At 38.1% G+C, this 22,357-nt stretch overlaps 1 protein-coding gene across 1 annotated transcript; it reads right to left on the bottom strand.

Moving 5' to 3' along the window:
• On the bottom strand, nt 1-22,048 carry LOC117334819 (peptidyl-glycine alpha-amidating monooxygenase A-like). Its single transcript, XM_033894637.1, has 10 exons — nt 21,743-22,048; nt 14,837-15,003; nt 5,580-5,690; nt 5,179-5,251; nt 4,645-4,787; nt 4,382-4,458; nt 3,962-4,064; nt 2,303-2,412; nt 1,631-1,761; nt 1-752 (listed from the first exon to the last, which is right to left on the bottom strand). The coding sequence occupies exons 1-10, from the start codon at nt 21,869-21,871 to the stop codon at nt 651-653; spliced, it is 1,146 nt and encodes a 381-aa protein (XP_033750528.1). The 5' UTR covers nt 21,872-22,048; the 3' UTR covers nt 1-650.
• Between the last annotated feature and the right edge of the window lie 309 nt (nt 22,049-22,357).

Genomic DNA, 22,357 nt, shown 5'->3' on the forward strand with positions numbered 1-22,357 from the left:
TGACATTTTACGTCTTTATTGAATCACAAATGTTATAACAAAACCCAACAATGATTAACATTAATATATCGGACATTCAATAATGTTAAAATATTTCATATTAAGATGATTGGGAACATAATAAATCACCCGATTTATGAACTGACTATTTTCACATGACTTATATCAATGAATTTTTTTTTAAATGCAATTAAGATAATGAATTACACATGTAAATGTGAATGTCCTTGAAATACAATGGATTAAAAATTTCTCTGAATTTATATGAATTAATTAAAAATTGAATCATCATTGCACAAAAATAATTTCTGACAACAAATATATTTCAAATAACTGGACATGAGCATCAATAACACAAAACTGTCAACTGTCAAAACAAGAGATAATTGATCTCTGGAATATTTGCTAAATGGAATCCTAAATTTTAAGTTCGGTATATTTTCTTATTACTGTATTGTCGCCTTAAAAATGTTTTTCTCTGCAGTGATTTTCTCCGTTGTGATTTACTCCGCTGTTGTTTTCTGCTACTTTAGATGATGTAACCAATACATAAACACAAAATATGGAAAATTCCTCGACACGACGACAACGCTTTACTTCAAAACATTGACAAAATTATACTGTGCAGTAAATCCTTGAGTTGTCTCCCCTCACATCTGTCGAAACTTGAGAACCCGTTTTGGAACGATTTCCCCGGTATAGATGTCGCGGCCATCACGAGACACTGCGATGTCATGCGGCTGTCCGAAACCCTGAAGAAAAACTCACTATTATTAGAAATAAATAAAAAAACAAATGTGTATGTTATGGGAGAGGGCTTAATATACGTTTGAAAACTTGTGCCCAATCCCTTTGTAATAGATTGTAAATTACAAATAAAATATGTTTAAATCAAAATTACTTACACTGGTACTGCAGAACAAAGTATCTTGTTCATATATAACACAGCGCCCGTGCCCGCACTCGAACTAGCGACCCTTCAGTCGCGTAACCCTGAGTTAAACTAGACCAACATGCCTCCAATAATGCTAATACTATTACTAAACATTTCTCCTGGTTGGAAAGTATGGTTTATGTTAGGATTCCGGTTACACAACCAATTACCTTCATCAGACAAATGACCAAGACCGTGTACGAGTTGTCTTAGAAATTCGAAGATCGATGTTCATTTCGGCTATGCTGTGTGTTACAATACCTACAGCACTACAGCATAGTATTGTAACACATCAGTATAGCCAAAATCGATATGATCTCCGAATTTCTACGACAACTCCTACACGTTTTACACCTTTGTCTGATGAAGGTCTGATGACAGTGTACATGCCGCATTAGTCATTAAAACATCATGTATAAAAATCATTGGTTGTATAACGAAAATCTTACCTAAATGTTAAAACCAGGTGACCAACCTTGTATATTCTGATCAACAGAGTTATCACCCTTCATTGAACTCTATGATGGTATCATAGCCCTTAATGGACAATTCCCCTCGCAGATTCAATTTCATTACACGGAGGAAGATCGTGTCCTGTGTAATCGTTAGTGTCATTAATTCGTTAAAATACCAGAGCTCCGTGACGCAGTGTGACCTTACCTTAACATAAAGGAGGTTCCTTAAACTGTGACTTACCACGAAGTTATCTCCCCCTACCATCCGGTTCGGTGGCTCTGTCCTGTATAAGATTTGACCGTTCATGTCGATTTTGAATAGGAAAGCGTTGGGCATTGGGCCACTCACAAGGTACATGGCCTCCTCTGGACCTGTAAAGTAAAACACGTTAAGGGTATAGGCTATCTCATATAGTTATCTCCCTTGTCTGTCATTGAACAGGTCTTTTCGTCTATAAATAACATGTAAATCGTATGTGCACGAAGGGGGTAAAAGTCTTTTTGGAAAAAAGACGTGTGTAGCATACAGCCTTAAGTATAGGTGTGAATGCAGGCAGACCAGAATAAGTAGCCTGTCGGGCGGAATGTACAAGACATATTAAGATTCTAGAATTATGTTATACCCGTAATTACCATATTCCCAATCAAGCTGATTGATCAGCCTATCATTTTACTCCATATTAATATATACTCGTCTCTAAACACTTTAATGGATGAATATCAGAATAACAGCTAATTACGCTACACAAAATCATAATATATTGTCTCTATTTGTCCTCAGTAATGTATACCGATGACCAATATACTTGTTATACAGGGGTTTACACGATTAATTACACGGTATCATGTCTTAATACACTTTACAGCCCGTACATGTAATGACGTATTGTGTTTATTATTGGGGCGTACTTACCATTGTCATCATATGCAATAGCGAACACCTTTCCGAATTCTTTATTATCAAACGACCGTACGAAGTGTCCCGCCTCCGTTCCGTTAATGCCTGCCGAGAAGCATTGGATTCTGGAACACAACATGTACAAATATTTAGGTTCTGTAATACTACTTCTTAGAAATATGTTTACTTCAGGCGCCAGCTTCATCAATATTTCCAACTTAAGTGAATTCCTTAACTGAGAATGTCTGTAGAAAACATTCACTGAGATGTTTCCTTAAGCTAATGATGCTTTCCTCTGAAACTTGAAACTTGAATGTTAGGGAACGTTGATGAAACTGGGGCCAGGTTAATTAACACACTGTTTTTGTTACCTACCTGTAAAATATCATCTCAAGTCATACTCTCTTTGCAGCATGGATTATATTGCCCAAATGAGTCCAATACAATTCATCCAGGTGAAATATGTATTATATATACCAAAATCAGTTGATTTTGTATTTTAGAACCTTCACATTAAACTCCAGCTGAAATAGAAGACTTCCAGCGATTTAAATCCAGGTACTGGGCATAATTTCATCCTTATCATGACAACTAAACAGATATTTATTTATCAATGACAAATGATATTTATCTGGGATATTCATTACTCATACTTATTTTCATCATGTAAAAAGGAGAGTATTATATTGAACACCGTTGAATAATTTTATTTCATCTGTTACACTCATTTTCATTGGTTGCAAAATTAAGGTTATTTCTTCATAGCCCGAAAAAATTTACGTCATTTTTAATGACGTAATACACGTAGAACTACTCTTGACGTCGTCTGCTTGCGACTATCAATGTGTCGTTCAACGTCGGATATTTTCGGATTGGTTATCGAACAGAATATCGATTATAAAGTCATCGGAGATACGAAAGCTCTATCAGAAGCTACAGTCGAGAATGTTCTGCAAACCAAAAACGTGTAATCAGCAACACTTTAGCTTCGATAATCAATCAAAACTGCGGCCATAATCAAAATGGCGTAGGCCCACTTGTGGCCGCGGAAAATACAGCTTGCCTCTGATACCGTCCAACTCATACGCCTCCTCGATTAGCAATGTTCTGTCATCGGGGATGTTTTCCAACTCATCTTTCAATAACTGAGTGTTTAATTTTCCTCACAAGACTCTTACATATAAACAAACATTCCAGTGTTTCTGATTTGTTAGCCTACAGCACCGTGAGTGACTGTTGACTGTGTCCTCAGACTAGTGCGAACTGAATCAAACCGGTTCGGCATGATCGTTTTCGCGGGAAATTTTAAAAGCGGCACAGTTATTGGCCTCAATGAACCGCTGGTGTAATATTAATGCGCCGCACATCAATCTATCAAATTGTTAAAATAAATTGAATAAATGATGGTTTATGTCTAATAAGCATTGTTTTTAGTTATTACAATAAAACTATAAGCATTATTCCCAATTTATTTTTGCTTTATGAAGTTTCGCGTCTATGAAAAAGAATGCCCATCCGTTTTTTTGTCTATGACTTCATAAACCAAAAATAAACTGAGAATAATGCTTAAATATCGAAGCTGCAAATGGCTATAATTGTATTGGATTCGAAACAAATAACTAATTTTGTATTAATGAATTATCACTGTACCTGTAGGAGATCGCCATTTCTTACCTGCCATGTTCTCTGTCGGCCACACAAATGATGTTTCTAGCCTCGATCAAAGCGAGGCTGTGTGGTACGAAGAATTCGTCATCACTCAGTAAACCAGTGTTTCCTGTCAACAAATATTCATTGAAATAGAAAACCAACAGCATTTGAACTCACACGAATTCGCGTCTGTCATTCTGAAGAGTATCGGTTAATATTTGCTTCTATCAGGTTGGTATAACTACATACTGACCTCACTAAAGGCAATAATTGGTAAATATACCGACATGTTGTTTTCCGCTCTATCTCATACAAGCGACCAATGTAGCACGTATTTGTGGATTCCCCTGGTTTACCCCGCGGCAACAGGTGCTGAATACCCTAAATTAACATTAGGATTCCTATTTCTCTGTTTCCACCAACTTCACTCTGACCATGACTTACCTATGCTGGACTTTTTGCCCCACTGTGTTAAAAGGTGTCCCTCTTTGGAAAATTTCATGATTCTTCCGTTGCAATATCTGAAAAAAACGATTTTAATTACGAAAATTCATATTTATATAAATAACGACATGAACAGGTAATTTGAAAAAAAATGTTTATAGAACCAAGGAGTAGGAACGCATTTTCTCTTTTTTTTTTTTTTATACATTTAATAAGCAAATCGATATCAAAGGTCACTGGTTGACCTCTAGTTTAACTCTTACCCGTCTGAAACAAAGAAGTCGCCATTAGATGCAACAGCGACATCTGTTGGTTTGCAAAAGTGGTCATCATCACTTCCGGGAGTCATAGCTTCACCCAAGACGATGTCTGATGGCTCGTGACTACCTTTAGGGAACATCATTACCTGTAAAAACCGAGATAAGCTTTGAAAATATCAGGTATGGTATAACTATATATGGATTTACTTTGTACCGGTACTTCATTATGAGAACAATTAAGCATTTAATGAATGGCTGAAGTAAAATTAATCTTTATCTAAAATGATACGTATCAAGATTTTGAAATATTTCGTCAATGCTTTTTTTTATGAGTAACCGAACATTCTACATGTGACTTTGGCATAATAAAAAAAAAAACCCATTAATTTGAAACTATTTAAATCCACATTATAACTCATAGACGTTCTAAATATGTCAAATCCAAACTCCTATTAATGCGAATTTGAAACAATCTAATCCACTGTTCCATGTATACCGCTAATTGAGTTTTAAGTGAAGAACTGTTAGTGTGGTTACCTGATGGAGGGCGACGTCCGTCACCCACAGATTACCGGCGTTATCCACAGTCAGTCCATGGGGCATATAGAACCTTAAAACACGAGAACGACTGTCTCTTTATAGAACTCAACACTTAATAACACAAATATCAACAGCAGTTTAGAAGCATGATTCATTTAATGGACTAACTTACAGTGTACATGCCATTCGATTGTATATTCTATGTAAGCGTCCATTTAAGTGTCCTTTCTTTTTACGTCCCTCATAGACCATTACCCGTTTACCCCATTTAATAATATTGTTGAATGGCAACTCTGAGCATATTGATTGTAACTACTTCAATCCACAGTGAATTCCCAATATATATATAAACATATTCAATGTCGATATCTCTGAACATTCGGAGGGCCAGACAGTACCTGTCGGTTCCAAAGCTGTCCAAGATCTGTCCTGTCGTCCTGTCCAGACGAACAATTGTATCATTCTTTATGGTGGGCTGGCCGGGTGCAAACTCATCACCAACGAAAGAGCTGTAAAACAAATACCGGAATTACGAAACAGTTAACTTTTTTTTCGGGTAATGAGTCCTCGTATCGACCTCGACAGAAGTTAACAATTGTAACAACTGGTCATGACCATACAACTGTCTTCCTGCCTCCGCGAATACATTACGCTGTAATGGTTAAGTATGATCAGCACAAAGTATGGTTAACATTTGTAAGTCACAAAGTATGGTTAAAATTTGTAAGTCACAAAGTATGGTTAACATTTGTAAGTCACAAAGTATGGTTAACATTTGTAAGTCACAAAGTATGGTAACATTTGTAAGTCACAAAGTATGGTTAACATTTGTAAGTTACAAATTATGATTAACATAAATTTTCCAAGAAGGGCAATAAAAGTTAAACTTGAATTGTTACCCTTTATATGTATAAAGCCACAAAACAAATCCCAAATCATGATCTCTGGACATGCATTGTAACAAAAGAATCATTTTAAAGTACCATCATTTTGTCAAAAGGACGTAACGCCCGGAACAGATTTATCAAAATGCTACACACGCGAAATTTAGTCAACCAACAATAAAAGATTATATCATAACCTTTGTCTCCAAGAGGTAAGAACTCGTTAGACATGTTTGACTGTAGGATTCAAGATGGATGTAACTAAGCTGTCTCGTTGGATTTCTGCCGGAGGATAGCAAAGTATTGAGACATTTTGTTGATCGAGTAACACGACATCGGATAAAGGACATGATGGAAACAATACAGGTATTTCAGTTCACAAAGATTCTCTTAATGGATAATGGATGATAATTAGAGAATGGGGCGATTTTGGTCGCCTGTGGTTGTGGTTGATGAATAAAAAAATTCGAAATATTTTTCCGTAAATTGCGTACACTCAAATCTTGGAGGATTTTTTTTTGTCACGACAAGGGACTACAAATATCACTGTAATACTTCCGCTGGCAACCCAGCTGTATAATTATACCCTCTTACATACAAATAAGAGGAAATCAGTTATTGATGGACAAAAAATCTTCGTCAACATTAAGTAAAATGACATTCATGCGGAAAAATTCTGTCTGTGTCATGATTCTGGACAGTATACCACAGAACACATCGCTGATCGAGTACACTAAAGCTGTATAGATCGGAGATATAATTGGAAACGGGGAGCCATATATTTGACATCAAAAGCCAATCTACATCGTATCAGCGCTCTGGAGCGCTTCTGCTGCTGCTGCTGCTGTTGTTGTTGAGTATTTTGCGTGGGAGGGCTTGTGAATAATATCGAATACGCCCCTTGGTGCCATCACAGCGGCGGCTTATAATTGTGACGCGAGTAAACACCATGGTGATCACGCATTCGGAAAAAAAGGTCAATTCCATGATCTGTGAGGTCAATGTAGAACGGCTGGTAGGGAACAGTAAAAATGAAACTAAATTGATCTGAGTGAAGAATAGATCCTACTTAGATACATATAACGGGTTTAAAGCTAAACTTGTGTCGCATTCAATCATATAGCAATAACACTTGGCCAACAACATTAACCAAACCTGGTTCTATATACTAAGTATAAAAGGCGTAGAATGAATGTGTTTGGGGTTCCGTTCTGCCAGTGTCAGGGCCCGGGGGACGCGTGACTCATAGACGTCTCCGTCAAACGCACACGGGACCAGGGGCCTTAACAGCACGTGTCAGCTCCAATTCCATTGCATGTCTATTTCGTGTATATGACGCATCAGAAAATGGATTGGCTGTGTTTTATAAACTCGGCATATCATATTTGATGATGTTTAAAACCAATTGAAAGTCACTAGAAACCTCTGCATCATGTCAAAACTCTACAAACGGTTAATACCCCAAAATAACCATGTTAATATAGATATTTATAGATATTGTACGTTTGGCGAGTTTAACAAATAACCATGGCAACATCAGTAACTATATAAGTCAAAACAAGAATTCCACGGAAGAGGATGTGTCGCCTGCACAGCTGTGACTTTGACCTTTGGTCCTGAAAAGCAATCCCAAGCGAGCACTTTTGGCATCTGTATGACGTTTGAAATTGATCGCCCCAAGGGAATTTGAATTATAACATGGAAACGAATTTTCTATATTCTGTAACAGCGACCTTTATCCTTGACCTTCGGACCTGAAATGCAATCACAAGCGATCACTTTGGTAAGAAAGATCTGTATGAAGTTTGAGTGTGATCGGCCCCAGGGAACTGGAGTTATCACACGGAAACCTCAGTGCGGACGCAAAGGTAGCAAAACACAAGGCAGTATTAGATAGGGTTGTGTCTTCTAGAAATAACGGACATTGAAAGGTTTGTTACACTGAATGTTGTTACACTGAAGATTTGCTACACTGAATATTTGCTACACTGAATGTTTGCTACACTGAATATTTGCTACACTGAAGGTGTGTTACACTGAATGTTTATTACACTAAAGATTTGCTACACTGAAGGTTTGTTACACTGAATGTTTATTACCCTGAAGATTTGCTGCACTGAATGTTTGTGACAGTGAAGTTGTTGTTTTTTTTACCTGCGGGTGTTTGTTACACTAAGGATGATATAACTACAAGTTTTAATTCACACTTTGTTTGCTACATTCTTGCAGCAAGATGCATTGTTACAGCAATTAAACTTTTGTTCGCACAAGCATTGTTACAGCAAAGTTTTGTTACACACGAGCATTGTTACATCGACATATTGTTACAAACGAGCATTGTTACATCAATGTTTTGTTAAACACGAGCATTGTTACAGAAAGGTTTTGTTACACACGAGCATTGTTACAGCAAGGTTTTGTTACACACGAGCATTGTTACAGCAAGGTTTTGTTACACACGAGCATTGTTACAGTAAGGTTTTGTTACACACGAGCATTGTTACAGCAAGGTTTTGTTACATGTTACACATGTTTTTGTTGTTTTTTAAGACTTTCAAATTATCCGTGTTTCTCTGTGCCTTTGGTCCTTCCCAACCCCTAGTGTTAATGTGTTATACGGGTTATTTCTTACCATTTTCGTCAATTGTTGACGAAAACCTACCAGGACCATACCATAAGGTCATTGTCCATCCCTTCTGTAGGCTATAAAATGACGTCATTAGGCCTAACTTTACCTGGCAAGTACAATTTCTCAGATGCTGCTAACAAAACTGTTTTGTCACTACATATGCTATAAGCGGTATCATGAAGCCTTTATATAGCGGGAACTGTTAGTGGCCTACATACAGGCATTCAATTTAGTTTATATACACATGTATATATTTACCTACAATATCTAAGAAATGTAAATGTATTTGGCCATAACCGGACATAAGTACGAAGTGAAACTGACAACGAACACTAGAAAGCTGACAACGGGGACAACTCGTACCTATCTTTAGACTCAAGTAACTTTACAGTATATCTACAGGTTAATGCCAGACACAGTATATCTACAGGTTAATGTCAGACACAGTATATCTACAGGTTAATGTCAGACACAGTATATCTACAGGTCAATGTCAGACACAGTATGTCTACAGGTTAATGTCAGACACAGTATATCTACAGGTCAATGTCAGACACAGTATATCTACAGGTTAATGTCAGACACAGTATATCTACAGGTTAATGTCAGACAGTATATCTACATGTTATTATTATACCTCAGACTTGTATCACAGCTTCTGATTAGTGAAAACCATGTCACGTGATTAAAAACATTCGTTATGTCAACCACAACTTTCCAAATAATTCATTGTTGACTTGCTGTCGCTTTCGAAACATCATGTCACCCTCTGAATATCATAATGTCACCCTCTCGTGAGCCCTCCAAAATCGTTATGTCACCCTCTCGTGAGCCCCAACTCGGAACCCTCTTCCGTAACCTCTTCAAAAGTAGTCGAATCAGAGGAGTTCCGAGTATTCTGCTTGACAACAACAATGGCTGCCGGCGGACGCTATCGTCTGCCAACAGAGGAGGAATTGGCGAAATTATTGCAAGAAAAGGATTCTAAAAACACCAAAAGGGTCATCAATGGGGCCGTGGATTCCTTTAGACATTTCCTATCTGCAACAGGTAGGCCTAGACCAAGGATTGTGAAAACTTCGACGTCCATACATTGAAAGTTCGACTGGGAGAATTTTATGCCGGGTCCAGAAAGACGTTGGGGTACCTCTTAAAAACTTTTCTTAAAACTGTTGATAGTAATAAATAAACTTATTGATACCAAAATTAATTCACTTATGTTTTTTTCGGTATAATAAAACAATTACTGCCCTTGTTCCGGGTTGACTTGAATATTTGCCCACCCTTGAGGTGTCATGTCACCCTCGGGCTAGGGCTACGCCCGAGGGTGACATGACACCTCAAGGGTGGGCAAATATTCATGTCAACCCGGAACAAGGGCAATAATTGTATAATGTCAGACACAGTATATCTACAGGTTAATTTCAGACACAGTATATCTACAGGTTAATGTCAGACACAGTATATCTACAGATTAATGTCAGACACCGTATATCTACAGATTAATGTCAGACACAGTATATCTACAGGTCAAGGTCAGACACAGTATATCTACAGGTACATGTCAGACACAGTATATCTACAGGTTAATGTCAGACACAGTATATCTACAGGTTAATGTCAGACACAGTATATCTACAGGTCAATATCAGACACAGTATATCTACAGGTCAATGTCAGACACAGTATATCTACAGGTCAATGTCAGACACAGTATATCTACAGGTTAATGTCAGACACAGTATATCTACAGGTTAATGTCAGACACAGTATATCTACAGGTCAATGTCAGACACAGTATATCTACAGGTCAATGTCGGACACAGTATATCTACAGGTTAATGTCGGACACAGTATATCTACAGATTAATGTCAGACACCGTATATCTACAGATTAATGTCAGACACAGTATATCTACAGGTCAAGGTCAGACACAGTATATCTACAGGTACATGTCAGACACAGTATATCTACAGGTTAATGTCAGACACAGTATATCTACAGGCTAATGTCAGACACAGTATATCTACAGGTCAATATCAGACACAGTATATCTACAGGTCAATGTCAGACACAGTATATCTACAGGTCAATATCAGACACAGTATATCTACAGGTCAATGTCGGACACAGTATATCTACAGGTTAATGTCGGACACAGTATATCTACAGGTTAATGTCGGACACAGTATATCTACAGGTTAATGTCAGACACAGTATATCTACAGGTTAATGTCAGACACAGTATATCTACAGGCTAATGTCAGACACAGTATATCTACAGGTTAATGTCAGACACAGTATATCTACAGGTTAATGTCAGACAGTATATCTACAGGCTAATGTCAGACACAGTATATCTACAGGTTAATGTCAGACAGTATATCTACAGGTCAATGTCAGACACAGTATATCTACAGGTTAATATCAGACAGTATATCTACAGGTCAATGTCAGACACAGTATATCTACAGGTAAATGGCAGACACAGTATATCTACAGGTTAATGTCAGACACAGTATATCTACAGGTTAATGTCAGACACAGTATATCTACAGGTCAATGTCAGACACAGTATATCTACAGGTTAATGTCAGACACAGTATATCTACAGGTTAATGTCAGACACGGTATATCTACAGGTCAATGTCAGACACAGTATATCTACAGGTCAATGTCAGACACAATATATCTACAGGTTAATGTCAGACACAGTATATCTACAGGTCAATGTCAGACACAGTATATCTACAGGTTAATGTCAGACACAGTATATCTACAGGTTAATGTCAGACACAGTATATCTACAGGTTAATGTCAGACACAGTATATCTACAGGTTAATGTCAGACACGGTATATCTACAGGTTAATGTCAGACACAGTATATCTACAGGTTAATGTCAGACACAGTATATCTACAGGTTAATGTCAGCAGTATATCTACAGGTTAATGTCAGACACAATATATCTACAGGTTAATGTCAGACACGGTATATCTACAGGTTAATGTCAGACACGGTATATCTACAGGTCAAGGTCAGACACAGTATATCTACAGGTTAATGTCAGACACGGTATATCTACAGGTTAATGTCAGACACGGTATATCTACAGGTCAATGTCAGACACAGTATATCTACAGGTTAAGGCCAAGGAAAAAAAATGTTGTGTTTCCCCTTTCGTCTCTCAAAAAATTAGGGTAGGTAGGTAGGGATTTTTTTTAATTTTTTTTCATCTTTTTTTTTTAAAAATAAATAATCAAATGTTCATATTTGAATATTTATATATGCTGTATATATCATTTCAATATCATTATATTTCAGTGTTTGATCATTCTTCTACCTAACTTCATTTTGAAATGCAATGTATTGGGAGATGAAAATGATATTAAAAGTATATCAAACTTTATTTGCAGTGTTTGTTATCTCTTTTCAGATAATCTCAAATAGGAGCATCATATTAATAGTCAGAACAGTAAAACCATGTCATTATAAACGCAGTTTATTGAGAGTTTCCACTCTTCGATTTTTTTCCGTATGGACGATAACATGGAGGCTGTTCATGTTCGAGACATTCTAGACACACGGGCAGAACAGTTTTATATTGTTTCTTTAATTCCTGATCAACCTCCCCATCACAACCACCACAATAGTAGCACAAATCGAGTCGTCCAAGAGATGCACTGTAAAATGGTACTTCGATGGGATTAGCGCAGGTGAGGGTCATTCTAACCAATGCTTTGCCATGAAGACCGTCGCCAACAGACAGCCCTGGTCCAACCTCAAAGGTAGTCGACTGTCCAACCTCCCTCCCCAATATAACACAATCACCTTTTACAATTTTTTCGTGATATCTATAAAATATATCTCCACATAGCGTTGTATGCGGCAGTGATGTCATAATTCGCTTTTCGTCCATGTGTTTACATTTTTTTATCGTCAGTGCCAAAACAGACGACGGCGTGCAAAAAGCCGCCATGTTTTTTGAACATCGAGGTCATCAATACGCTTTAAAACCAGTGCCCGTCATATACAAGCGTTTATAAGACTTGGGTGTGTATAATAATAAAACGGAAAACGGGCTAAATTTACGAAAATTTCCGGATTTTCAGTATTTCAAAAAAAAAAAAATTAGGGTCGGTGGCCTAAAATTAGGGTCGGTCGGGAAAGGGGAAACACAACTTTTTTTTTTCTAGGCCTAATGTCAGACACAGTATATCTACAAGTTAATGTCAGCAGTACATCTACAGGTTAATGTCAGACACAATATATCTACAGGTTAATGTCAGACACAGTATATCTACAGGTTAATGTCAGACACGGTATTTATACAGGTTAATGTCAGACACAGTATATCTACAGGTTAATGTCAGACACGGTATATCTACAGGTTAATGTCAGACACAGTATATCTACAGGTTAATGTCAGACACAGTATATCTACAGGTTAATGTCAGACACAGTATATCTACAGGTTAATGTCAGACACAGTATATCTACAGGTTAATGTCAGACACAGTGTATATCTACAGGTTAATGTCAGACACAGTATATCTACAGGTTAATGTCAGACACAGTATATCTACAGGTTAATGTCAGACACAGTATATCTACAGGTTAATGTCAGACACAGTATATCTACAGGTTAATGTCGGACACAGTATATCTACAGGTTAATGTCAGACACAGTATGTCTACAGGTTAATGTCAGACACGGTAAATCTACAGGTTAATGTCAGACACGGTATATCTACAGGTTAATGTCAGACAGTATATCTACAGGTTAATGTCAGACACAGTATATCTACAGGTCAATGTCAGACACAGTATATTAGGTTAATGTCAGACACAGTATATCTACAGGTTAATGTCAGACACAGTATATCTACAAGTTAATGTCAGCAGTATATCTACAGGTTAATGTCGGACACAATATATCTACAGGTTAATGTCAGACACAGTATATCTACAGGTCAATGTCAGACACAGTATATCTACAGGTTAATGTCAGACACAGTATATCTACAGGTTAATGTCAGACACAGTATATCTACAGGTTAATGTCAGATACATAAGCAGTCTCAAATCGTACAACCGGCAACGAGTGAGGATACGAGTGAGGATACGAGTGAGGCGATCTTGACTTTGATGGCCGCGTGGTGATTGATGACTGTTTTCTCCTAAATATTATCAGATCTGAAGTAACAGCTGATCCTTACCATCCTTCATGACAGGACTGTCGTTTTTTTTTTTACGATCTTGTTGCATTATTAAAGATACAGTGGTCCACTGAAGGACTACATCGGTCGTTTATCATTCCTTCAACTTGAACAATTATAGGTTTAGTAAACGTGTCACCTAATGACAAGGTAGAATTGTTGCGATGTAAAAAGATATCATTTCCGAAAAAAAAAACAATAACTTCCTCATGCGGACGAATCACCAAGCAGCCCTCAAACACATGGACCTGAGAATTTATTAGTCTACGTATGAACACAGGTGTTGTAATTTTTAACGCATGCCAAAAACGCCTGAAAGTGTGCACACACTAAGGAAGGTCCAAAGACACGAAGAATCTTAGAAATGCCCAGGCCCCTGTCATACACTCTAAGGAAGGTCCAAATACACGTAGACTGTAACAATTTTTCGTGCCCCTGTGCCCCTAGTCAACGAAGGGAAGTAACTCTGATATATCAGAATATAAGTCAACAAAGAATGTGAACAACAGAACCCGGTTAGTCCGGAAACTCCTGTCTGTAAGTATACACGCCCATTCCTGTTTCTGATATTATGTGTTTAGTTCTACGTGTACGTAGTACAGTGTACTGTTGAAGACAACCTAATTTGTAGTCCGAGTTTCCTCTGACCCTGACACCATGTACTACTTCTATAATAGAGGTCTATGGCTATTTTTTGGTTCTTATGCCTGTGATAAGTTTCTCGCCGTGCTATCCTCTAACATTGTTTGAGTAAACATGAACCAGACATGGTGACAGGTCCAGAGGAAACTCGGACTACCTTATTTGGTCGTACGATGGAAAACCTCTGATATGGTCCTGTGATCATGTTTAGATGGAAAGATTGTATGCGACGATTTCACTGAATTGTGGTAACAACAGAAAGATGTGGCCTGATACTCACTTATATCCCCATTCTCTCTCCCCTCGGTGGAAAACTATGAGGTCACCAGTGGTGGGGTCGACCGCTATACCCCCAACTTGTCCAATTTTGACGTCACTAGCCGGCCAATGTGACACAAGATGAGGTTCCAGGCTATTTATAACGGGTTCGTCAGCGTAGTCAAGGCGCTGTAACAAAATATGACATAATCATACTGGTGTATAGCATGTCTGATCACAGGGGCCTCAGAACCTGTTACAGTATGGGTGTGGTACCGATGGTAAGCTAGATATGTAATAACTCAACATTCATGTCAATCCCGTAACTAATAAATCATAACTTTCTTACTTGTTTTTTTATCATAGCAATATAGATGTTCAAAAAAATTAAATCAAATATAGAAAGTTACCTGTTAGATTCATATTTTAGTAACAGTATACTACCACAGTACAATATTAGCACATTCAAATAACGTTATAATTGTCTCTGTATTAAGCTGTAGCACTCAGTATTTCTGTGTACAGCGTACTTACTAATACTGTTCATTCCTTGTACAAGTTTCTGTCGTTATACTTAAGTGGTAAGTTTATTTATTGTGTATATAGAGACAATCGTAATTGTTTTGCATTTAATGAAATGTTAATATTCATATGTATTATTAATGTGTGTTTTACAATGAATTAATTATGAACTTGTAATTTCATAGCTGCAGTTGGGCCATGTCGAATATTTAGTGTTGTATTATACTAAACATGTAACCCTCGTTAAATAAAGATATATTATTATGATTAAAAACGATACATATGTGTACAACCAATGTTTAACGTCATTTTGCCCCAAGCCTCATACAAGCAGGAATCTGGCTACAAATATTATCTTGTGATAAATGTAGTCATTATTGTGTTATTACTGAAGATCCCTTGGTATACATGTACCAAACGGCCAATCATAGTTATATATAGATTGTCTATAATTGTTTGGCTAATGTAACCACATACGTACGTAATTACCTATCTCTGATGTAAGATGATCAAAAGAAATAAGAGGAAGCGGGATTGAGGTGGTTTCAAATTATCAAACATGATATGGACTGATAGGAAACTTCGGGGTCAAAGACAGAGGCGGAGGTACAATATGAAAATATAGCTGTTTTCCGTCACTGCCGTATGCAGCAAAAATATATACGGTGGGTGTATTCCGACAATGCGGTGCCAGTTGCAGGATAAAACCAGACACATTCGTCCCTCACAGCTACCATATATATAACCAGACACATTCGTCCCTCACATCTACCATATATAAAACCAGACACATTCGTCCCTCACAGCTACCATATATATATAACCAGACACATTCGTCCCTCACAGCTACCATATCTATAACCAGACACATTCGTCCCTCACAACTACCATATATATAACCAGACACATTCGCCTCCTACACAGCTACCATATATATAACCAGACACATTCGTCCCTCACAGCTACCATATATATAACCAGACACATTCGTCCCTCACAGCTACGATATATATAACCAGACACATTCGTCCCTCACATCTACCATATATATAACCAGACACATTCGTCCCCTAACACAGCTACCATATATATAACCAGGCACATTCGCCTCCGACACAGCTACCATGTATATAACCAGACACATTCGTCCCCTAACACAGCTACCATATATATAACCAGGCACATTCGCCTCCGACACAGCTACCATGTATATAACCAGACATATTCGTCCCTCACAGCTACCATATATATAACCAGACACATTCGTCCCTCACATCTACCCTATATATTACCAGACACATTCGTCCCTCACAGCTACCATATATATAACCAGACACATTCGTCCCTCACAGCTACCATATATATAACCAGACACATTCGTCCCTCACAGCTACCATATATATTACCAGACACATTCGTCCCTCACATCTACCCTATATATTACCAGACACATTCGTCCCTCACAGCTACCATATATATAACCAGACACATTCGTCCCTCACAGCTACCATATATATAACCAGACACATTCGTCCCTCACATCTACCATATATATTACCAGACACATTCGTCCCAGATACATCTACTATATATATAACCAGACACATTCGTCCCCTGATACATCTACCATATATATAACCAGACACATTCGTCCCTCACAGCTACCATATATATAACCAGACACATTCGTCCCTCACATCTACCCTATATATAACCAGACACATTTCGTCCCTCACAGCTACCATATATATAACCAGACACATTCGTCCCTCACATCTACCATATATATAACCAGACACATTCGTCCCTCACATCTACCCTATATAAAACCAGACACATTCGTCCCTCACATCTACCCTATATAAAACCAGACAAATTTGTTCCTCACATCTACCCTATATATAACCAGACACATTCGTCCCTCACATCTACCCTATATAAAACCAGACACATTCGTCCCTCACATCTACCATATATATTACCAGACACATTCGTCCCTCACAGCTACCATATATATAACCAGACACATTCGTCCCTCACATCTACCATATATAAAACCAGACACATTCGTCCCTCACAGTAACCATATATATAACCAGACACATTCGTCCCTCACATCTACCATATATATTACCAGACACATTTGTCCCTCACATCTACCATATATATAACCAGACACATTCGTCCCTCACAGCTACCATATATATTACCAGACACATTTGTCCCTCACATCTACCATATATATAACCAGACACATTCGTCCTTCACATCTACCATATATATTACCAGACACATTCGTCCCCGATACATCTACTATATATATAACCAGACACATTCGTCCCTGATACATCTACCATACATATTACCAGACACATTCGTCCCTCACATCTACCATATATATAACCAGACACATTCGTCCTTCACATCTACCATATATATTACCAGACACATTCGTCCCCGATACATCTACTATATATATAACCAGACACATTTGTCCCTCACATCTACCCTATATATAACCAGACACATTCGTCCCTCACATCTACCATATATATAACCAGACACATTCGTCCCTCACAGCTACCATATATATAACCAGACACATTCGTCCCTCACAGCTACCATATATATAACCAGACACATTCGTCCCTCACAGCTACCATATATATTACCAGACACATTTGTCCCTCACATCTACCATATATATAACCAGACACATTCGTCCCTCACATCTACCATATATATTACCAGACACATTCGTCCCCGATACATCTACTATATATATAACCAGACACATTCGTCCCTGATACATCTACCATATATATAACCAGACACATTCGTCCCTCACAGCTACCATATATATATAACCAGACACATTCGTCCCTCACAGCTACCATATATATAACCAGACACATTCGTCCCTCACATCTACCCTATATATAACCAGACACATTCGTCCCTCACATCTACCCTATATAAAACCAGACAAATTTGTCCCTCACAGCTACCCTATATATAACCAGACACATTCGTCCCTCACATCTACCATATATAAAACCTGACACATTCGTCCCTCACAGCTACCATATATATAACCAGACACATTCGTCCCTCACATCTACCATATATAAAACCAGACACACTCGTCCCTCACAGCTACCATATATATAACCAGACACATTCGTCCCTCACATCTACCCTATATAAAACCAGACACATTCGTCCCTCACAGCTACCATATATATTACCAGACACATTTGTTCCTCACATCTACCATATATATAACCAGACACATTCGTCCCTCACAGCTACCATATATATTAACAGACACATTTGTCCCTCACATCTACCATATATATAACCAGACACATTCGTCCCTCACATCTACCATATATATTACCAGACACATTCGTCCCCGATACATCTACTATATATATAACCAGACACATTCGTCCCTGATACATCTACCATATATATAACCAGACACATTCGTCCCTCACAGCTACCATATATATATAACCAGACACATTCGTCTCTCACAGCTACCATATATATAACCAGACACATTCGTCCCTCACATCTACCCTATATATAACCAGACACATTCGTCCCTCACATCTACCCTATATAAAACCAGACAAATTTGACCCTCACAGCTACCCTATATATAACCAGACACATTCGTCCCTCACAGCTACCATATATATAACCAGACACATTCGTCCCTGATACATCTACCCTATATAAAACCTGACACATTCGTCCCTCACAGCTACCATATATATAACAAGACACATTCGTCCCTCACATCTACCATATATAAAACCAGACACATTCGTCCCTCACAGCTACCATATATATAACCAGACACATTCGTCCCTCACATCTACCCTACAATTATATGTATATAAAACCAGACACATTTGTCCCTCACAGCTACCATATATATAACCAGACACATTCGTCCCTCGCATCTACCATATATAAAACCAGACACATTCGTCCCTCACATCTACCATATATAAAACCAGACACATTCGTCCCTCACAGCTACCATATATATAACCAGACACATTCGTCCCTCACATCTACCATATATATAAACAGACACATTCGTCCCTCACAGCTATCATATATATAACCAGACACATTCGTCCCTCACATCTACCATATATAAAACCAGACACATTCGTCCCTCACATCTACCCTATATATAACCAGACACATTCGTCCCTCACAGCTACCATATGTATAACCAGACACATTCGTCCCTCACAGCTACCATATATATTACCAGACACATTCGTACCTGATACATCTACCATATATATTACCAGACACATTCGTCCCTCACATCTACCATATATATAACCAGACACATTCGTCTCTCACAGCTACCATATATAAAACCAGACACATTCGTCTCTCACAGCTACCATATATATAACCAGACACATTCGTCCCCTCACAGCTACCATATCTATAACCAGACACATTCGTCCCTCACATCTACCATATGTATAAGTAGACACATTCGTGCCTGATACATCTACCATAAATATAACCAGACACATTCGTCCCTCACAGCTACTATACATATTACCAGACACATTCGTCCCCGATACATCTACCATATATATAACCAGACACATTCGTCCCTCACAGCTACCGTATATATAACCAGACACATTCGTCCCTGATACATCTACCATATATATTACCAGACACATTTGTCCCTCACATCTACCATATATATAACCAGACACATTCGTCCCTCACAGCTACCATATATATAACCAGACACATTCGTCCCTCACATCTACCATATATATAACCAGACACATTCGTCCCTCACAGCTACCATATATATAACCAGACACATTCGTCCCTCACATCTACCATATGTATAACCAGACACATTCGTCCCTTACAGCTACCATACATATTAACAGACACATTCGTCCCCGATACATCTACTATATATATAACCAGACACATTCGTCCCTCACAGCTACTATACATATTACCAGACACATTCGTCCCTCACATCTACCATATATATAACCAGACACATTCGTCCCTCACATCTACCATATGTATAAGTAGACACATTCGTGCCTGATACATCTACCATATATATAACCAGACACATTCGTCCCTCACAGCTACTATACATATTACCAGACACATTCGTCCCCGATACATCTACCATATATATAACCAGACACATTCGTCCCTCACAGCTACCGTATATATAACCAAACACATTCGTCCCCGATACATCTACCATATATATAACCAGACACATTCGTCCCTGATACATCTACCATATATATTACCAGACACATTTGTCCCTCACATCTACCATATATATAACCAGAAACAGTCGTCCCTCACAGCTACCATATATATAACCAGACACATTCGTCCCTCGCATCTACCATATGTATAACCAAACACATTCGTCCCTCACAGCTACCATACATATTACCAGACACATTCGTCTCCGATACATCTACTATATATATAACCAGACACATTCGTCCCTCACAGCTACTATACATATTACCAGACACATTCGTCCCTCACATCTACCATATATATATAACCAGACACATTCGTCCCTCACATCTACCATATATATAACCAGACACATTCGTCCCTCACAGCTACTATACATATTACCAGACACATTCGTCCCCGATACATCTACCATATATATAACCAGACACATTCGTCCCTCACATCTACCATATATATAACCAGACACATTCGTCCCTCACATCTACCATATGTATAACCAGATACATTCGTCCCTCACATCTACCATATGTATAACCAGATACATTCGTCCCTCAGAGCTACCATATATATAACCAGACACATTCGTCCCCGACACAGCTACCACATATATGACCAGACACATTACAGTCTCCTGATGATAAGAAATCTTCGTGTCAACATATTGTTCTACCTTGACATCAAAATATTCGTAGTTATTCGACGATATAACAATCAAAAAATTCCTTAAAATTTTCCATTATTGTGATACTAGTACTGATATGCTATACTGTTTTGTACACAAATTAACCCATATTTACACCTTAGTATCGATAAGTTATCTGGACACTGCACTTTGATAGAAAGCGACGTCACAATATGGCGATGACCTGGGGCGAAGATGTACGAGGCATGACAATAACATATGTCTTCTTAGAACAAGGGAAGGCGACCACGATAAATAACTCCGCGTCGTATCTCTCGTAGGCAGTACGGAAATTATCATTACTTATATGTACATAATCACCTTAACCAGAAAAATATATAAACAATGAAGAAACTACATATACATTATACATGAATGAAAATTTATATAAACGTTGAAAAGCACGTGTCCAATATTTACCTGAAGTCTGTCGAGTAGCTCCGGAAGGTGTTCCCATATGTATTCCTCGTATCCCCGGGAGGGTCGAGCCCCGACCCCACAGGCAAACACCACCAGTAATACCACGATACTAAGACCGACACGATCCATTCTGAGGTCAATGTTTTCTTCTTATAATCAGTGTTTTATATAGCCGAGAAAAGACAGGTACATGTGATTCACATAGCGTAATGGCCTGTGTGTGTACACCTGTCTTGAATCACACAGGTGTAGGTCCCTCCTGATAACGAACCGATATCTATATGCTTCTAATACCATCAACAAGGTTCTATTAGCATAATAATTTCGCGTTGATGACGCGCGGTTATCAATGACAAGTTGCCATAGGGACGGAGGCCAAAATCGATTCTGCTTCAGGAAGCGTGGGCTGGCACTAAATCGATGGCTATTTATAACTATTAACTGTGTGTATGTTAGAGCTTGTCTTAGTCGGGTACCAATCTAATTTAAAGATTTTTTTCATGGAAGCAATTCCACTGTTTAAGTATCATAAAGGAAATTATTTACACTTTCTTTCAATACACAATAGGGCGTCTTAGCTAATTAAGGTTAAACCCATTGAAGTGGGTCTTTGCA

The sequence above is a fragment of the Pecten maximus genome, chromosome 9 (genome assembly GCF_902652985.1).
Source record: "Pecten maximus chromosome 9, xPecMax1.1, whole genome shotgun sequence".
Classification (NCBI taxonomy): domain Eukaryota; kingdom Metazoa; phylum Mollusca; class Bivalvia; order Pectinida; family Pectinidae; genus Pecten; species Pecten maximus.